The 15716-nt window shown below is 46.7% G+C and overlaps 1 protein-coding gene across 2 annotated transcripts in view; it reads left to right on the top strand.

Annotated features, from left to right (window-relative positions):
- Positions 1-15511, top strand: part of manba (mannosidase, beta A, lysosomal) — a 47629-nt gene extending 32118 nt beyond the window's left edge. For both annotated transcript variants that reach the window (XM_045703893.1, XM_045703937.1), the window contains 3 exons: positions 4584-4726; positions 12734-12997; positions 14000-15511. In XM_045703893.1, coding sequence (XP_045559849.1) covers positions 4584-4726; positions 12734-12997; positions 14000-14227 — 635 coding nt within the window. In that variant the 3' untranslated portion in view covers positions 14228-15511. The remainder of the gene's footprint in view (positions 1-4583; positions 4727-12733; positions 12998-13999) is intronic.
- The last annotated feature ends 205 nt before the right edge of the window (positions 15512-15716 follow it).

Here is a 15716-nt window from a genome sequence, read left to right on the forward strand (position 1 = left end):
CGTGCTGGTCCTCTATAGGTAGGTACTGTTACAGGACGTCCTGGTCCTCTATAGGTAGGTGCTGTTACAGGATGGTCCTCTATATTCTTTTTGTAGTCCGTTAATTTCTGTAGACCCTGCCACATACGTCTCGTGTCTGAGCCGTTGAATTGTGACTCCACTACTGACGCTTTGCCTGTTTGATTGCCTTACGGCGGGAATAACTACACTGTTTGTATTCGACCATATTCCCAGTCACCTTGCCGTGGTTAAATGCGGAGGTTTGCACTTCCAGGTTTTGCGCAAATCCTACAATCTATCCACGGTTTTTGGTTTGGGTAGGTTTTAATAATCACCGTGGGAACAACATCACTATACACTTCCTGATGAACTCAGTCACCGTGTCCGTGGATACGTCAATGTTATTCTCAGAGGCTACCCGGAACACATCCCAGTCCGCGTGATCGAAACAATATTGAAGCATGGATTCTGAATAGTCAGACGAGCGTTGAATAGACCTTAGCACAGGTACTTCCTGTTTGAGTTTCTGCCTATAGGAAGAGAGGAGCAGAATGGAGTCGTGATCTGATTTGCCCAAGGGAGGGCCTTGTAGCCATCCAGGAAGGGAGAGTAACAACGGTCGAGAGTTTTTGAAGCGCGAGTACTACAGGCAATGTGTTGATAGAACTTCGGTAGCATTTTCCTCAAATTTGCTTTATTAAAATCCCCAGCTACAATAAATGCGGACTCAGGATATGTGGTTTCCAGTTTGCATAAAGTCCATTGTAGTTCCTTGAGGGCCGTCGTGGTATCGGCTTGAAGGGGGAATATACACGGCTGTGACTATAACCGAAGAGAATTCTCTTGGGAGGTAATACGGCCGGCATTTGATTGTGAGGTATTCTAGGTCGGGTGAACAAAAGGACTTGAGTTTCTGTATGTTATCACAATCACACCATGAGTAGTTAATCATGAAACATACACCACCGCCTTTCTTCTTCTTCTTATGTCCCGTTATTATGTCCCATGTTGCCTTTTGAATGAAGTGTCCATTATTATGTCCTGCAGTGCTGCAGTCTAACAAGCAGCGGTAGTCTACCAGTCTACCAAGCAGCGGTAGTCCTGCAGTCTACCAGTCTACCAAGCAGCGGTAGTCCTGCAGTCTACCAAGCAGCGGTAGTCCTGCAGTCTACCAAGCAGCGGTGGTGCTGCAGTCTACCAAGCAGCGGTAGTCCTGCAGTCTACCAAGCAGCGGTGCTGCTGCAGTCTACCAAGCAGCGGTGGTCCTGCAGTCTACCAAGCAGCGGTGGTCCTGCAGTCTACCAATCAGCGGTGGTCCTGCAGTCTACCAAGCAGCGGTGGTGCTGCAGTCTACCAAGCAGCGGTAGTCCTGCAGTCTACCAAGCAGCGGTGGTCCTGCAGTCTACCAAGCAGCGGTAGTGCTGCAGTCTACCAAGCAGCGGTGGTGCTGCAGTCTACCAAGCAGCGGTAGTCCTGCAGTCTACCAAGCAGCGGTGGTCCTGCAGTCTACCAAGCAGCGGTGGTGCTGCAGTCTACCAAGCAGCGGTAGTCCTGCAGTCTACCAAGCAGCGGTGGCCCTGCAGTCTACCAAGCAGCGGTAGTCCTGCAGTCTACCAAGCAGCGGTGGTGCTGCAGTCTACCAAGCAGCGGTAGTCCTGCAGTCTACCAAGCAGCGGTGGTCCTGCAGTCTACCAAGCAGCGGTGGTGCTGCAGTCTACCAAGCAGCGGTGGTCCTGCAGTCTACCAAGCAGCGGTGGTCCTGCAGTCTACCAAGCAGCGGTGCTGCTGCAGTCTACCAAGCAGCGGTGCTCCTGCAGTCTACCAAGCAGCGGTGCTCCTGCAGTCTACCAAGCAGCGGTGCTGCTGCAGTCTACCAAGCAGCGGTGCTGCTGCAGTCTACCAAGCAGCGGTGGTCTTGCAGTCTACCAAGCAGCGGTGCTGCTGCAGTCTACCAAGCAGCGGTGGTCCTGCAGTCTACCAAGCAGCGGTGCTGCTGCAGTCTACCAGCTCAATTTCGAGTCTCATAGCAAAGGGTCTGAATAGTTATGTAAATTAAGTATTTCTGTTTTTTGTTATAAATTTGCTAAAAATTCTTAAAACCATTTTGGTCTTGTCATTATGGAGTGTTGTGCATAGATTGATGAGGAAAAAACTATTTAATCAGTTTTAGAATAAGGCTGTAATGTAATAAAATGTGTAAAAAGTCAAGAGGTCTGAATACTTTCTGAATTCATTGTAAATCGTATTTATCCAGAGAGTCCTGGGAAAAACCACATAAATCGGAAGTGACCATTTTTAAAGCGTTTAAAACCACTATGCCAGGGTTCTCTCCAGATCTGGTCACTATGTCAGGGTTCTCTCCAGATCTGGTCACTATGTCAGGGTTCTCTCCAGATCTGGTCACTATGTCAGGGTTCTCTCCAGATCTGGTCACTATGTCAGGGTTCTCTCCAGATCTGGTCACTATGTCAGGGTTCTCTCCAGATCTGGTCACTATGTCAGGGTTCTCTCCAGATCTGGTCACTATGTCAGGGTTCTCTCCAGATCTGGTCACTATGTCAGGGTTCTCTCCAGATCTGGTCACTATGTCAGGGTTCTCTCCAGATCTGGTCACTATGTCAGGGTTCTCTCCAGATCTGGTCACTATGTCAGGGTTCTCTCCAGATCTGGTCACTATGTCAGGGTTCTCTCCAGATCTGGTCACTATGTCAGGGTTCTCTCCAGATCTGGTCACTATGTCAGGGTTCTCTCCAGATCTGGTCACTATGTCAGGGTTCTCCCCAAGATCTGGTCACTATGTCAGGGTTCTCTCCAGATCTGGTCACTATGTCAGGGTTCTCTCCAGATCTGGTCACTATGTCAGGGTTCTCCCCAAGATCTGGTCACTATGTCAGGGTTCTCTCCAGATCTGGTCACTATGTCAGGGTTCTCTCCAGATCTGGTCACTATGTCAGGGTTCTCTCCAGATCTGGTCACTATGTCAGGGTTCTCCCCAGATCTGGTCACTATGTCAGGGTTCTCCCCAAGATCTGGTCACTATGTCAGGGTTCTCTCCAGATCTGGTCACTATGTCAGGGTTCTCTCCAGATCTGGTCACTATGTCAGGGTTCTCCCCAAGATCTGGTCACTATGTCAGGGTTCTCTCCAGATCTGGTCACTATGTCAGGGTTCTCTCCAGATCTGGTCACTATGTTAGGGTTCTCTCCAGATCTGGTCACTATGTCAGGGTTCTCCCCAAGATCTGGTCACTATGTCAGGGTTCTCTCCAGATCTGGTCACTATGTCAGGGTTCTCTCCAGATCTGGTCACTATGTCAGGGTTCTCTCCAGATCTGGTCACTATGTCAGGGTTCTCCCCAAGATCTGGTCACTATGTCAGGGTTCTCTCCAGATCTGGTCACTATGTCAGGGTTCTCTCCAGATCTGGTCACTATGTCAGGGTTCTCTCCAGATCTGGTCACTATGCCAGGGTTCTCCCCAGATCTGGTCACTATGTCAGGGTTCTCTCCAGATCTGGTCACTATGTCAGGGTTCTCTCCAGATCTGGTCACTATGTCAGGGTTCTCTCCAGATCTGGTCACTATGTCAGGGTTCTCTCCAAGATCTGGTCACTATGTCAGGGTTCTCTCCAGATCTGGTCACTATGTCAGGGTTCTCCCCAAGATCTGGTCACTATGTCAGGGTTCTCTCCAGATCTGGTCACTATGCCAGGGTTCTCCCCAGATCTGGTCACTATGTCAGGGTTCTCCCCAGATCTGGTCACTATGTCAGGGTTCTCCCCAAGATCTGGTCACTATGTCAGGGTTCTCTCCAGATCTGGTCACTATGTCAGGGTTCTCTCCAGATCTGGTCACTATGTCAGGGTTCTCTCCAGATCTGGTCACTATGTCAGGGTTCTCCCCAAGATCTGGTCACTATGTCAGGGTTCTCTCCAGATCTGGTCACTATGTCAGGGTTCTCTCCAGATCTGGTCACTATGTCAGGGTTCTCTCCAGATCTGGTCACTATGCCAGGGTTCTCCCCAGATCTGGTCACTATGTCAGGGTTCTCTCCAGATCTGGTCACTATGTCAGGGTTCTCTCCAGATCTGGTCACTATGTCAGGGTTCTCTCCAGATCTGGTCACTATGTCAGGGTTCTCTCCAAGATCTGGTCACTATGTCAGGGTTCTCTCCAGATCTGGTCACTATGTCAGGGTTCTCCCCAAGATCTGGTCACTATGTCAGGGTTCTCTCCAGATCTGGTCACTATGCCAGGGTTCTCCCCAGATCTGGTCACTATGTCAGGGTTCTCCCCAGATCTGGTCACTATGTCAGGGTTCTCCCCAAGATCTGGTCACTATGTCAGGGTTCTCTCCAGATCTGGTCACTATGTCAGGGTTCTCCCCAGATCTGGTCACTATGTCAGGGTTCTCTCCAGATCTGGTCACTATGTCAGGGTTCTCCCCAAGATCTGGTCACTATGTCAGGGTTCTCCCCAAATAAGAGGGTTGCTGTGTCACCTTGTTGGCTTGGCTGCGCCACTATGTAAATATTTCAGAGCAAATTAAACAGGTTTCACATCTGTTCTTCTTCTTCGTCTGCAGAGTTTGGTGGGAAGTGGAAGATGCTCCATTACTTTGCCAAGGACTTCTTCTCCCCTGTGCTTCCGGTGGGCTTCGAGGACCAGGGTAATCTGGTGGTCTATGCTGTGTCTGACCTGAGCCACGACCTTCACCTCAGGACTGTGGTACGTTGACCCCCTCGCCATTTTCATCACATCAAATAACTGTTTCTCAATACTCAGATCCATAATTATTGGCAGCATTGATTAATTATTAGCAAAAAAATACTGTTGTCAATGCTGGGTGTAGCTGGTGCATGGAAGTCAGGTGCAGGAGAGCAGAGATGAGTGGACAAAGCACTTTACTGAGGGAATTATTTGAACAGAACGCAACCGCGTCACAATAAACAAATGCCCAAAGAACAAGTGAGGAAGTACAAAGTACCGGCTGCCAGAAAGCACGGGTGTAAAACAAAACCCGGCGCAAACCAGCCGGAAGGGAGCCAACCTTGACAATAAACAATACCCCACCCAGACATGGAGGGAACAGAGGGATAAATACACATAGTAATTATGAGGAGATGTAAACCAGGTGTTTAAGAAAAACAAGACAAAACAAATGGAAAATGAAAGGTGGAGCGGCGATGGCTAGAAGACCGGTGACGTCGACCTCCGAACGCCGCCCGACCAAGGAGACAAGGACCGACTTTGGCGGAAGTTGTGACAACTGTATAAAATAAATAATTCAAATATTGATCTACAGTGCATTTGGAAAGTATTCCGACCCCTTGACTTTTTCCACATTTTGTTACGTTACAGCCTTATTCTAAAATGGATTACAAATATTTTTTTCCTCATCAATCTACACACAATAACCCATAATGACATCACAATACCCCATAATGACAAAGCGAAAACACATTTTTAAATGTTTGCTAATTTATAAAAAATAAAAAACAGATACCTTATTTACATAAGTCTTCAGACCCTTTGCTATGAGACTCTAAATTGAGCTCAGGTGCATCCTGTTTCCATTGATCATCCTTGAGATGTTTCTACAACTTGATTGGAGTCCACCTGTGGTAAATACAATTGATTGGACATGATTTGAATGATTAGGCACACACCTGTCTATATAAGGTCCCACAGTTGACAGTGCATGTCAGAGCAAAAACCAAGCCATGAGGTCGAAGAAATTGTCCATAGAGGTCTGAGACAGGATTGTGTCAAGGTACAGATCTGAGGAAGGGTACCAAAAAATGTCTGCAGCATTGAAGGTCCCTAAGAACACAGTGGCCTCCATCATTCTTAAATGGAAGAAGTTTGGAACCACCAAGACTCTTCCTAGAGCCAAACTGAGCAATCAGGGGAGAAGGGCCTTGGTCAGGGAGGCGACCAAGAACCCGATGGTCACTCTGACAGAGCTCCAGAGTTCCTCTGTGGAGATGGGGAAACCTTCCAGAAGGACAACCATCTCTGCAGCACTCCACCAACCATGCCTTTATGGTAGAGTGGCCAGACGGAAGCCACTCCTTAGTAAAAAAGCACATGACAGCCCACTTGGAGTTTGCCAAAAGGAACCTAAAGACTCTCAGACCATGAGAAACAAGATTCTCTGGTCTGACGAAACCAAGATTGAACTCATTGGCCTGAATGCCAAGCGTCATGTCTGGAGGAAACCTGCCACCATCCCTACAGTGAAGCATGTTGGTGGCAGCATCATGCTGTCAGATGTTTTTCAGTGGTAGGGACTGGGAGACTAGTCAGGATCGAGGGAAAGATGAACGGAGCAAAGTACAGAGAGATCCTTGATGAAAACCTGCTCCAGAGCGCTCAGGACCTCAGACTGGGGCGAAGGTTCACCTTCCAACAGGACAAGAACCCTAAGCACACAGCCAAGACAACGTAGGAGTGGCTTCAGGACAAGTCTCTGAATGTCCTTGAGTGGCCCAGTCAGAGCCCGATCTAACATCTCTGGAGAGACCTGAAAATAGCTGTGCAGTGATGCTCCCCATCCAACCTGACAGAGCTTGAGAGGATCTGCAGAGAAGAATGGGAGAAACTCCCCAAATACAGGTGTGTCAAGCTTGTAGCGTCGTACCCAAGAAGACTCGAGGCTGTAACGGCTGCCAAAGTAAAGGGTCTGAATATTAAAAATTTTTATGAATTTGGAAACATTTCTAAAAACCAGTTTTTGCTTTGTCATTATGGAGTTGTTGGATTCGGGGTTAAACTTGGAACATTGTTATACTCAGAAGTATAGGAACATTAGTTACAAAAGAGACATGAGGGTTCGCTATAATGAAGCTTGGGAGGGGCTGAGCGCAGGGAAAACAATCGCATGTGACAGTACTGATAAGGGGAGAAACCGTTAAAGGCTCGTATCACTCAGCTCCCTGCTTAGCAAGAATGATGCAATGTTTAGCGATAAGGAGGAGACTCCACCCAAAGTGGGGTATGAATATTACAACGGGGGAAGCCATGTCTGTGTCTGAATTACAGCTGTATCGACCCTTTGGGGATAATTAAACTTGGTTAAGCTTCTCTAGTATTTACTCTGAAAATTTTAATCTAACGGGGTATTGTGATGTCATTATGGGGTATTGTGATGTCATTATGGGGTATTGTGATGTCATTATGGGGTATTGTGATGTCATTATGGGGTATTGTGATGTCATTATGAGGTATTGTGTGTAGATTGATGAGGGGGAAAAAACAATTTCATGAATTTTAGTATAAGGCTGTAACGTAACAAAATGTGGAAAAAGTCAAAGGGTCTGAATACTTTCTGAATGCACTGTATATTGCATGCATTAAAAAAAAATTAAAATTATATTATTTTATACTAATACAATTGCTCAGAGAAAAATATTTTGTTTACAAAGTAATACAAAAAAAAAAAGATCGGGGTCAAAATTATTGCCACCCGTAATTTCAGTTCTCCAGCACCCTCCTCTTGTTAGGATAACGACACTGAGCCTTTTTCTCTAAAATGTTTTATGAGATTAGAGAACACATTAGGAGGGATCCTCAGACCAGTCCTCCATACAGAACACATTAGGAGGGATCCTCAGACCAGTCCTCCATACAGAACACATTAGGAGGGATCTCAGACCAGCCCTCTATACAGAACACATTAGGAGGGATCCTCAGACCAGTCCTCAATACAGAACACATTAGGAGGGATCTTAGACCAGTCCTCCATACAGAACACATTAGGAGGGATCCTCAGACCAGTCCTCTATACAGAACACATTAGGAGGGATCCTCAGACCAGTCCTCTATACAGAACACATTAGGAGGGATCTCAGACCAGTCCTCCATACAGAACACATTAGGAGGGATCCTCAGACCAGTCCTCTATACAGAACACATTAGGAGGGATCTGAGACCAGTCCTCTATACAGAACACATTAGGAGGGATCTCAGACCAGTCCTCCATACAGAACACATTAGGAGGGATCTGAGACCAGTCCTCCATACAGAACACATTAGGAGGGATCCTCAGACCAGTCCTCTATACAGAACACATTAGGAGGGATCCTCAGACCAGTCCTCCATACAGAACACATTAGGAGGGATCTCAGACCAGTCCTCCATACAGAACACATTAGGAGGGATCTGAGACCAGTCCTCCATACAGAACACATTAGGAGGGATCCTCAGACCAGTCCTCTATACAGAACACATTAGGAGGGATCCTCAGACCAGTCCTCCATACAGAACACATTAGGAGGGATCCTCAGACCAGTCCTCCATACAGAACACATTAGGAGGGATCTCAGACCAGTCCTCCATACAGAACACATTAGGAGGGATCTGAGACCAGTCCTCCATACAGAACACATTAGGAGGGATCCTCAGACCAGTCCTCTCTACAGAACACATTAGGAGGGATCCTCAGACCAGTCCTCCATACAGAACACATTAGGAGGGATCCTCAGACCAGTCCTCTATACAGAACACATTAGGAGGGATCCTCAGACCAGTCCTCCATACAGAACACATTAGGAGGGATCTGAGACCAGTCCTCCATACAGAACACATTAGGAGGGATCTGAGACCAGTCCTCCATACAGAACACATTAGGAGGGATCCTCAGACCAGTCCTCCATACAGAACACATTAGGAGGGATCTCAGACCAGTCCTCCATACAGAACACATTAGGAGGGATCCTCAGACCAGTCCTCCATACAGAACACATTAGGAGGGATCCTCAGACCAGTCCTCCATACAGAACACATTAGGAGGGATCCTCAGACCAGTCCTCTATACAGAACACATTAGGAGGGATCCTCAGACCAGTCCTCTATACAGAACACATTAGGAGGGATCTTAGACCAGTCCTCCATACAGAACACATTAGGAGGGATCTCAGACCAGTCCTCCATACAGAACACATTAGGAGGGATCCTCAGACCAGTCCTCCATACAGAACACATTAGGAGGGATCCTCAGACCAGTCCTCTATACAGAACACATTAGGAGGGATCCTCAGACCAGTCCTCCATACAGAACACATTAGGAGGGATCTCAGACCAGTCCTCCATACAGAACACATTAGGAGGGATCTGAGACCAGTCCTCTATACAGAACACATTAGGAGGGATCCTCAGACCAGTCCTCCATACAGAACACATTAGGAGGGATCCTCAGACCAGTCCTCCATACAGAACACATTAGGAGGGATCCTCAGACCAGTCCTCCATACAGAACACATTAGGAGGGATCTCAGACCAGTCCTCTATACAGAACACATTAGGAGGGATCCTCAGACCAGTCCTCTATACAGAACACATTAGGAGGGATCTCAGACCAGTCCTCTATACAGAACACATTAGGAGGGATCCTCAGACCAGTCCTCAATACAGAACACATTAGGAGGGATCCTCAGACCAGTCCTCCATACAGAACACATTAGGAGGGATCCTCAGACCAGTCCTCTATACAGAACACATTAGGAGGGATCCTCAGACCAGTCCTCCATACAGAACACATTAGGAGGGATCCTCAGACCAGTCCTCCATACAGAACACATTAGGAGGGATCTCAGACCAGTCCTCCATACAGAATCTTTTCAGATTCTTGATATCCTTCGTCTGGTCTTACGGACTGCCCTCTTCAAATAAAATGCCATGTTTTCAATAGGTTTCATATCTGAAGACTGAGATGGCCATTCCAAAATGTCGATTTTTTTGGGGGGGGTCAATGAACCATTTCTTTGTGGATTTTGATGTGTGCTTGGGGTCTTGTTTTTCTTGTCTTGTTGGAATATGCTCTTGGAAGTGTCAGAGGCAAACAGCTTTTTGGCTAAAACATAGCCTGGTACTTGATGTCATTGACCTTAACAAGGGCTAAAGGACAGGTTTGAAGCAAAATGGTACATCTTCAATATTATGGGGCTAATTTGCTTCCACTGGTCCTGGGGCCCTTTTTAAGGTCATGCAATGTACCAGGCACCAGGACATTTTATCCAACAAAACCTGGTTGCCTCAGCCAGGAGCCTGACATTCCAAGTGGGTCTTCCAGCAAGACAATAACCCCAAGGACACGTCAAAATCCACAAAGAAAAACAATAAAGTTCAGTATTTATTTTATACCGTCTTTTTCTCGTCTTTATCAAGGGTGTCAATAATTATGGACCTGATTGTATTTATGTAAGTACTTCACAACTGCCCCGTAGTCTCCAGGCAGGCTAAGTGGATAACTGTGTTCCCTCCGTAGTCTTCAGGCAGGCTAAGTGGATAACTGTGTTCCTCTGTAGTCCCCAGGCAGGCTAAGTGGATAACTGTGCTCCTCTGTAGTCTCCAGGCAGGCTAAGTGGATAACTCTGTTCCTCCGTAGTCTCCAGGCAGGCTAAGTGGATAACTGTGTTCCTCCGTAGTCTCCAGGCAGGCTAAGTGGATAACTGTGTTCCCTCCGTAGTCTCCAGGCAGGCTAAGTGGATAACTGTGTTCCTCTATAGTCCCCAGGCAGGCTAAGTGGATAACTGTGTTCCTCTGTAGTCCCCAGGCAGGCTAAGTGGATAACTGTGCTCCTCTGTAGTCTCCAGGCAGGCTAAGTGGATAACTGTGTTCCCTCCGTAGTCCACAGGCAGGCTAAGTGGATAACTGTGATCCTCTATAGTCCCCAGGCAGGCTAAGTGGATAACTGTGCTCCTCTGTAGTCCCCAGGCAGGCTAAGTGGATAACTGTGTTCCTCCGTAGTCTCCAGGCAGGCTAAGTGGATAACTGTGTTCCCTCCGTAGTCTCCAGGCAGGCTAAGTGGATAACTGTGTTCCTCTATAGTCCCCAGGCAGGCTAAGTGGATAACTGTGTTGCTCCGTAGTCCCCAGGCAGGCTAAGTGGATAACTGTGTTCCTCTATAGTCCCCAGGCAGGCTAAGTGGATAACTGTGTTCCTCTATAGTCCCCAGGCAGGCTAAGTGGATAACTGTGATCCTCTATAGTCCCCAGGCAGGCTAAGTGGATAACTGTGTTCCTCTATAGTCCCCAGGCAGGCTAAGTGGATAACTGTGTTCCTCTATAGTCCCCAGGCAGGCTAAGTGGATAACTGTGATCCTCTATAGTCCCCAGGCAGGCTAAGTGGATAACTGTGATCCTCTATAGTCCCCAGGCAGGCTAAGTGGATAACTGTGTTCCTCTATAGTCCCCAGGCAGGCTAAGTGGATAACTGTGATCCTCTATAGTCCCCAGGCAGGCTAAGTGGATAACTGTGATCCTCTATAGTCCCCAGGCAGGCTAAGTGGATAACTGTGATCCTCTATAGTCCCCAGGCAGGCTAAGTGGATAATTGTGATCCAACACCATCAGTTTTTATTTATGTATTTTATTTCACCTTTATTTAACCAGGTAGGCCAGTTGAGAACAAGTTCTCATTTGCAACTGCGACCTGGCCAAGATAAAGCAAAGCAGTTCGACACAAACAACAACACAGAGTTACACATGGAGTAAACAAACATACAATCAATAATACAGTAGAAAAATCTATATACAGCATGTGCAAATGAGGTAGGATAAGAGAGGTAAGGCAATAAATAGGCCATGGTGGCAAAGTAATTACAATATTTAAACACTGGAATGGTAGGATGTGCAGAAGATGAATGTGCAAGTAGAGATACTGGGGTGCAAAGGAGCAAGATAAATAAATAAATACAGTAGGGGATGAGGTAGTTGGATGGGCTATTTACAGATGGGCTATGTACAGGTGCAGTGATCTGTGAGCTGCTCTGACAGCTGGTGCTTAAAGCTAGTGAGGGAGATATGAGTCTCCAGCTTCAGTGATTTTTGCAGTTAGTTCCAGTCATTGGCAGCAGGGAATTGGAAGGAAAGGTGGCCAAATGAGGAATTGGCTTTGGGGGTGACCAGTGAAATATACCTGCTGGAGCGCGTGCTACGGGTGGGTGCTGCTATGGTGACCAGTGAGCTGAGATAAGGCGGGGCTTTACCTAGCAAAGACTTATAGATGACCTGGAGCCAGTGGGTTTGGCGACGAGTATGAAGCGAGGGCCAGCCAACGAGAGCGTACAGGTCGCAGTGGTAGATAGTATATGGGGCTTTGGTGACAAAACGGATGGCCCTGTGATAGACTGCATCCAATTTGTTGAGTAGAGTGTCGGAGGCTATTTTGTAAATGACATCGCTGAAGTCGAGGATCGGTAGGATAGTCAGTTTTACGAGGGTATGTTTGGCAGCATGAGTGAAGGATGCTGATTCTAGATTTAATTTTGGGCAGCTGGGAGGAGGTACTCTTATTCTCCATGGACTTTACCGTGTCCCAGAACCTTTTTGAGTTTGTGCTGCAGGGATGCAGATTTCTGTTTGAAAAAGCTAGCCTTTGCTTTCCTAACTGCTTGTGTATATTGGTTCCTAACTTCCCTGAAAAGTTGCATATCGCGGGGGCTATTCGATGCTAATGCAGTACGCCACAGGATGTTTTTGTGCTGGTCAAGAGCAGTCAGGTCTGGAGAGAACCAAGGACTATATCTGTTCCTGGTTCTACATTTTTTGAATGGGGCATGCTTATTTAAGATGGTGAGGAAAGCACTTTTAAAGAATAACCAGGCATCCTCTACTGACGGGATGAGGTCAGTGTCATTCCAGGATACCCGGGCCAGGTCGATTAGAAAGGCCTGCTCGCTGAAGTGTTTTAGGGAGCGGGTACTGATTGTAGACTAATGTATCTTGTCGTCAGGTTTCAGTCTATGAGTGGAGCAGTCTGGATCCCGTGTGCACTGTGGCTTCTGGATTGGTGCTCGTGGAAGGAGGAAGTGCTGAGGTCATCCACAAACAGCCAATCACAGCCCTGCTGGCTGGGTGTGGGGGCGGGAGCTGTACCCGCCTCACCTGTCTCTTGACCTTTCACCTCGAGGACGTCAACAGCCAGCAAGGTCCCATTAATCACCTCTTCCTCAGCTCGCCGAAAAACGCCCAGGGGATGCTGAGACCCAACATCTCGGTAAGATGGAGCGACAGCACACACTCCAGCAGCCAATGACATCACTCCAGCAGCCAATGACATCACTACAACTGACTGACTGACCGCCTCATCATGAGTTCTGCTTCTAATTATGTCATATTGACACATATTCGTCTACTGGATCTCCTATAGGGTAGTCTGGGTTAGTATACAGGAGGACTAATGTATACCCTCTTAGGGTAGTCTGGGTTAGTATACAGGAGGACTAATGTATACCCTCTTAGGGTAGTCTGGGTTAGTATACAGGAGGACTAATGTATATACCCTCTTAGGGTAGTCTGGGTTAGTATACAGGAGGACTAATGTATACCCTCTTAGGGTAGTCTGGGTTAGTATACAGGAGGACTAATGTATACCCTCTTAGGGTAGTCTGGGTTAGTATACAGGAGGACTAATGTATATACCCTCTTAGGGTAGTCTGGGTTAGTATACATATTGTTATTGGTTGTGCATTATAATGCATTACGCATAGTTCACACGGTGTTATATATGTGCTTATAACACATTATGAACAGGGTATTATTAGTAGTAGTGGACCAGGAGTGCTTTGTTTTCAGTCCCTCTCTCTCTGGATGGTCAGTATGACTACTATAGTGACCTCTCTCTCTCTCTCTCTCTCTCTCTCTCTCTGGATGGTCAGTATGACTACTATAGTGACCTCTCTCTCTCTCTCTCTCTCTCTCTCTCTTGTCTCTCTGGATGGTCAGTATGACTACTATAGTGACCTCTCTCTCTCTCTCTCTGGATGGTCAGTATGACTACTATAGTGACCTCTCTCTCTCTCTGGATGGTCAGTATGACTACTATAGTGACTCTCTCTCTCTCTCTCTCTCTCTGGATGGTCAGTATGACTACTATAGTGACCTCTCTCTCTCTCTCTCTCTCTCTCTGGATGGTCAGTATGACTACTATAGTGACCTCTCTCTCTCTCTCTCTCTCTCTCTCTCTCTCTCTCTCTCTCTCTCTGTCTCTGTCTCTCAGGCCGAGGTGCAGCAGGACGAGACGGGACGATACACTGTGGCCCTGAAGTCCTCTGCCGTAGCAGCTTTCGTATGGCTGGATGTGGGGGACGTCCCAGGACGATTCAGCACCAACGGATTCCTCATGACCACCAGGAACAGAACGGTCACCTTTAACCCCTGGGGTCCCACCAGTAGCCAGCAGCTAACCCGGGCCCTGACTGTTACGTCATTGAGAGATGTGTACTGACTATCTTGCGTATGAAATGGCATCCCATACCCTACATAGTGCACTACTTTTGACCAGAACTCTATGGGTTGTACACTATATAGGGAATAGGGTGCCATTTTGGACGTACTTACTGAACCACTACCCAGTACCCAGGAGTTAACCCAAACCCTCTCCCTAAACTCTCTCAGAGATGAGTACTGAGCAAGGTTATTATAGTAAACGAAAACTAATCATGAGAAAACGATTTAGTAAACTGAAATAAAATAAAACTACTCTTAAACTATTGTCTTTGACTCTAAAACGAACCAAAATCAAATAAAAATGACTGTAGTTATGTAACATATCTAAGACTCGCAAAATAGATCAAGATGAACTTAACTCGCTAGTAGCCAGATAACGCCAGCTAGCCAGCTAGCCAGATAACGCCAGCTAGCCAGATAACGCCAGATAACGGCAGCTAGCCAGATAACGTCAGCTAGCCAGATAACGTCAGCTAGCCAGATAACGTCAGCTAGCCAGATAATGTCAGCTAGCCAGCTAGCCAGATAACGCCAGCTAGCCAGATAACGTCAGCTAGCCAGAAAACGTCAGCTAGCCAGATAACGTCAGCTAGCCAGATAACGTCAGCTAGCCAGATAACGTCAGCTAGCCAGATAACACCAGCTAGCCAGATAACGTCAGCTAGCCAGATAACGTCAGCTAGCCAGATAACGTCAGCTAGCCAGATAACACCAGCTAGCCAGATAACGTCAGCTAGCCAGATAACGTCAGCTAGCCAGATAACGTCAGCTATCCAGATAACGTCAGCTAGCCAGATAACGTCAGCTAGCCAGATAACGTCAGCTAGCCAGATAACGTCAGCTAGCCAGATAATTTTCTGAGGATACCAACAGAAGTTAGGGTAATTACTGAGGATGGCGCCAGAAGTTAGGCTAATTACATGGGAGTAACGGGAATACCCTACTTCTGTACCCTACACGGGGGTGTGATCACGCTTCGCCTGCAACTCAATCAATTTGACAAAAATAACATTTTCTGGTGCTCCTAAATTTCATGTGGTGCTCCTAATTTTTTTAAAGTAGGGAGCACCAGTGCTACCAATTATTAATATATATATATATAATTTTTTTTTAAATTTAAAGCCCTGACTGAGACCCTCTCCCTAACCTACCTCAGAGATGAGTACTGAGACATGAGAAACCACAACACACTCTGACAGCTGGATGGACAATTTTGTGTGTGGGATTTGTTGTAAATAAGATACAATAATAAATGTACAATAATAAAGTAAATGGAGATATATTTTGTATGGTTTTATTTTGCTATAATTTAGATTAGTCTATTTCAGACTACAAGGAAAGTTCAATGTTGTGGGTAATAAGGCTTTACATACACTAACTAACTAACTAACTAGCTAACTACTGTAGGTCATTGGGTCTAGGAGCCTACAGTAGTAAATAGGACCTCTGTAGGTCATTGGGTCTAGGAGTCTACAGTAGTAAATAGG

Source organism: Salmo salar, chromosome ssa01 (assembly GCF_905237065.1).
Source record: "Salmo salar chromosome ssa01, Ssal_v3.1, whole genome shotgun sequence".
Lineage (NCBI taxonomy): Eukaryota > Metazoa > Chordata > Actinopteri > Salmoniformes > Salmonidae > Salmo > Salmo salar.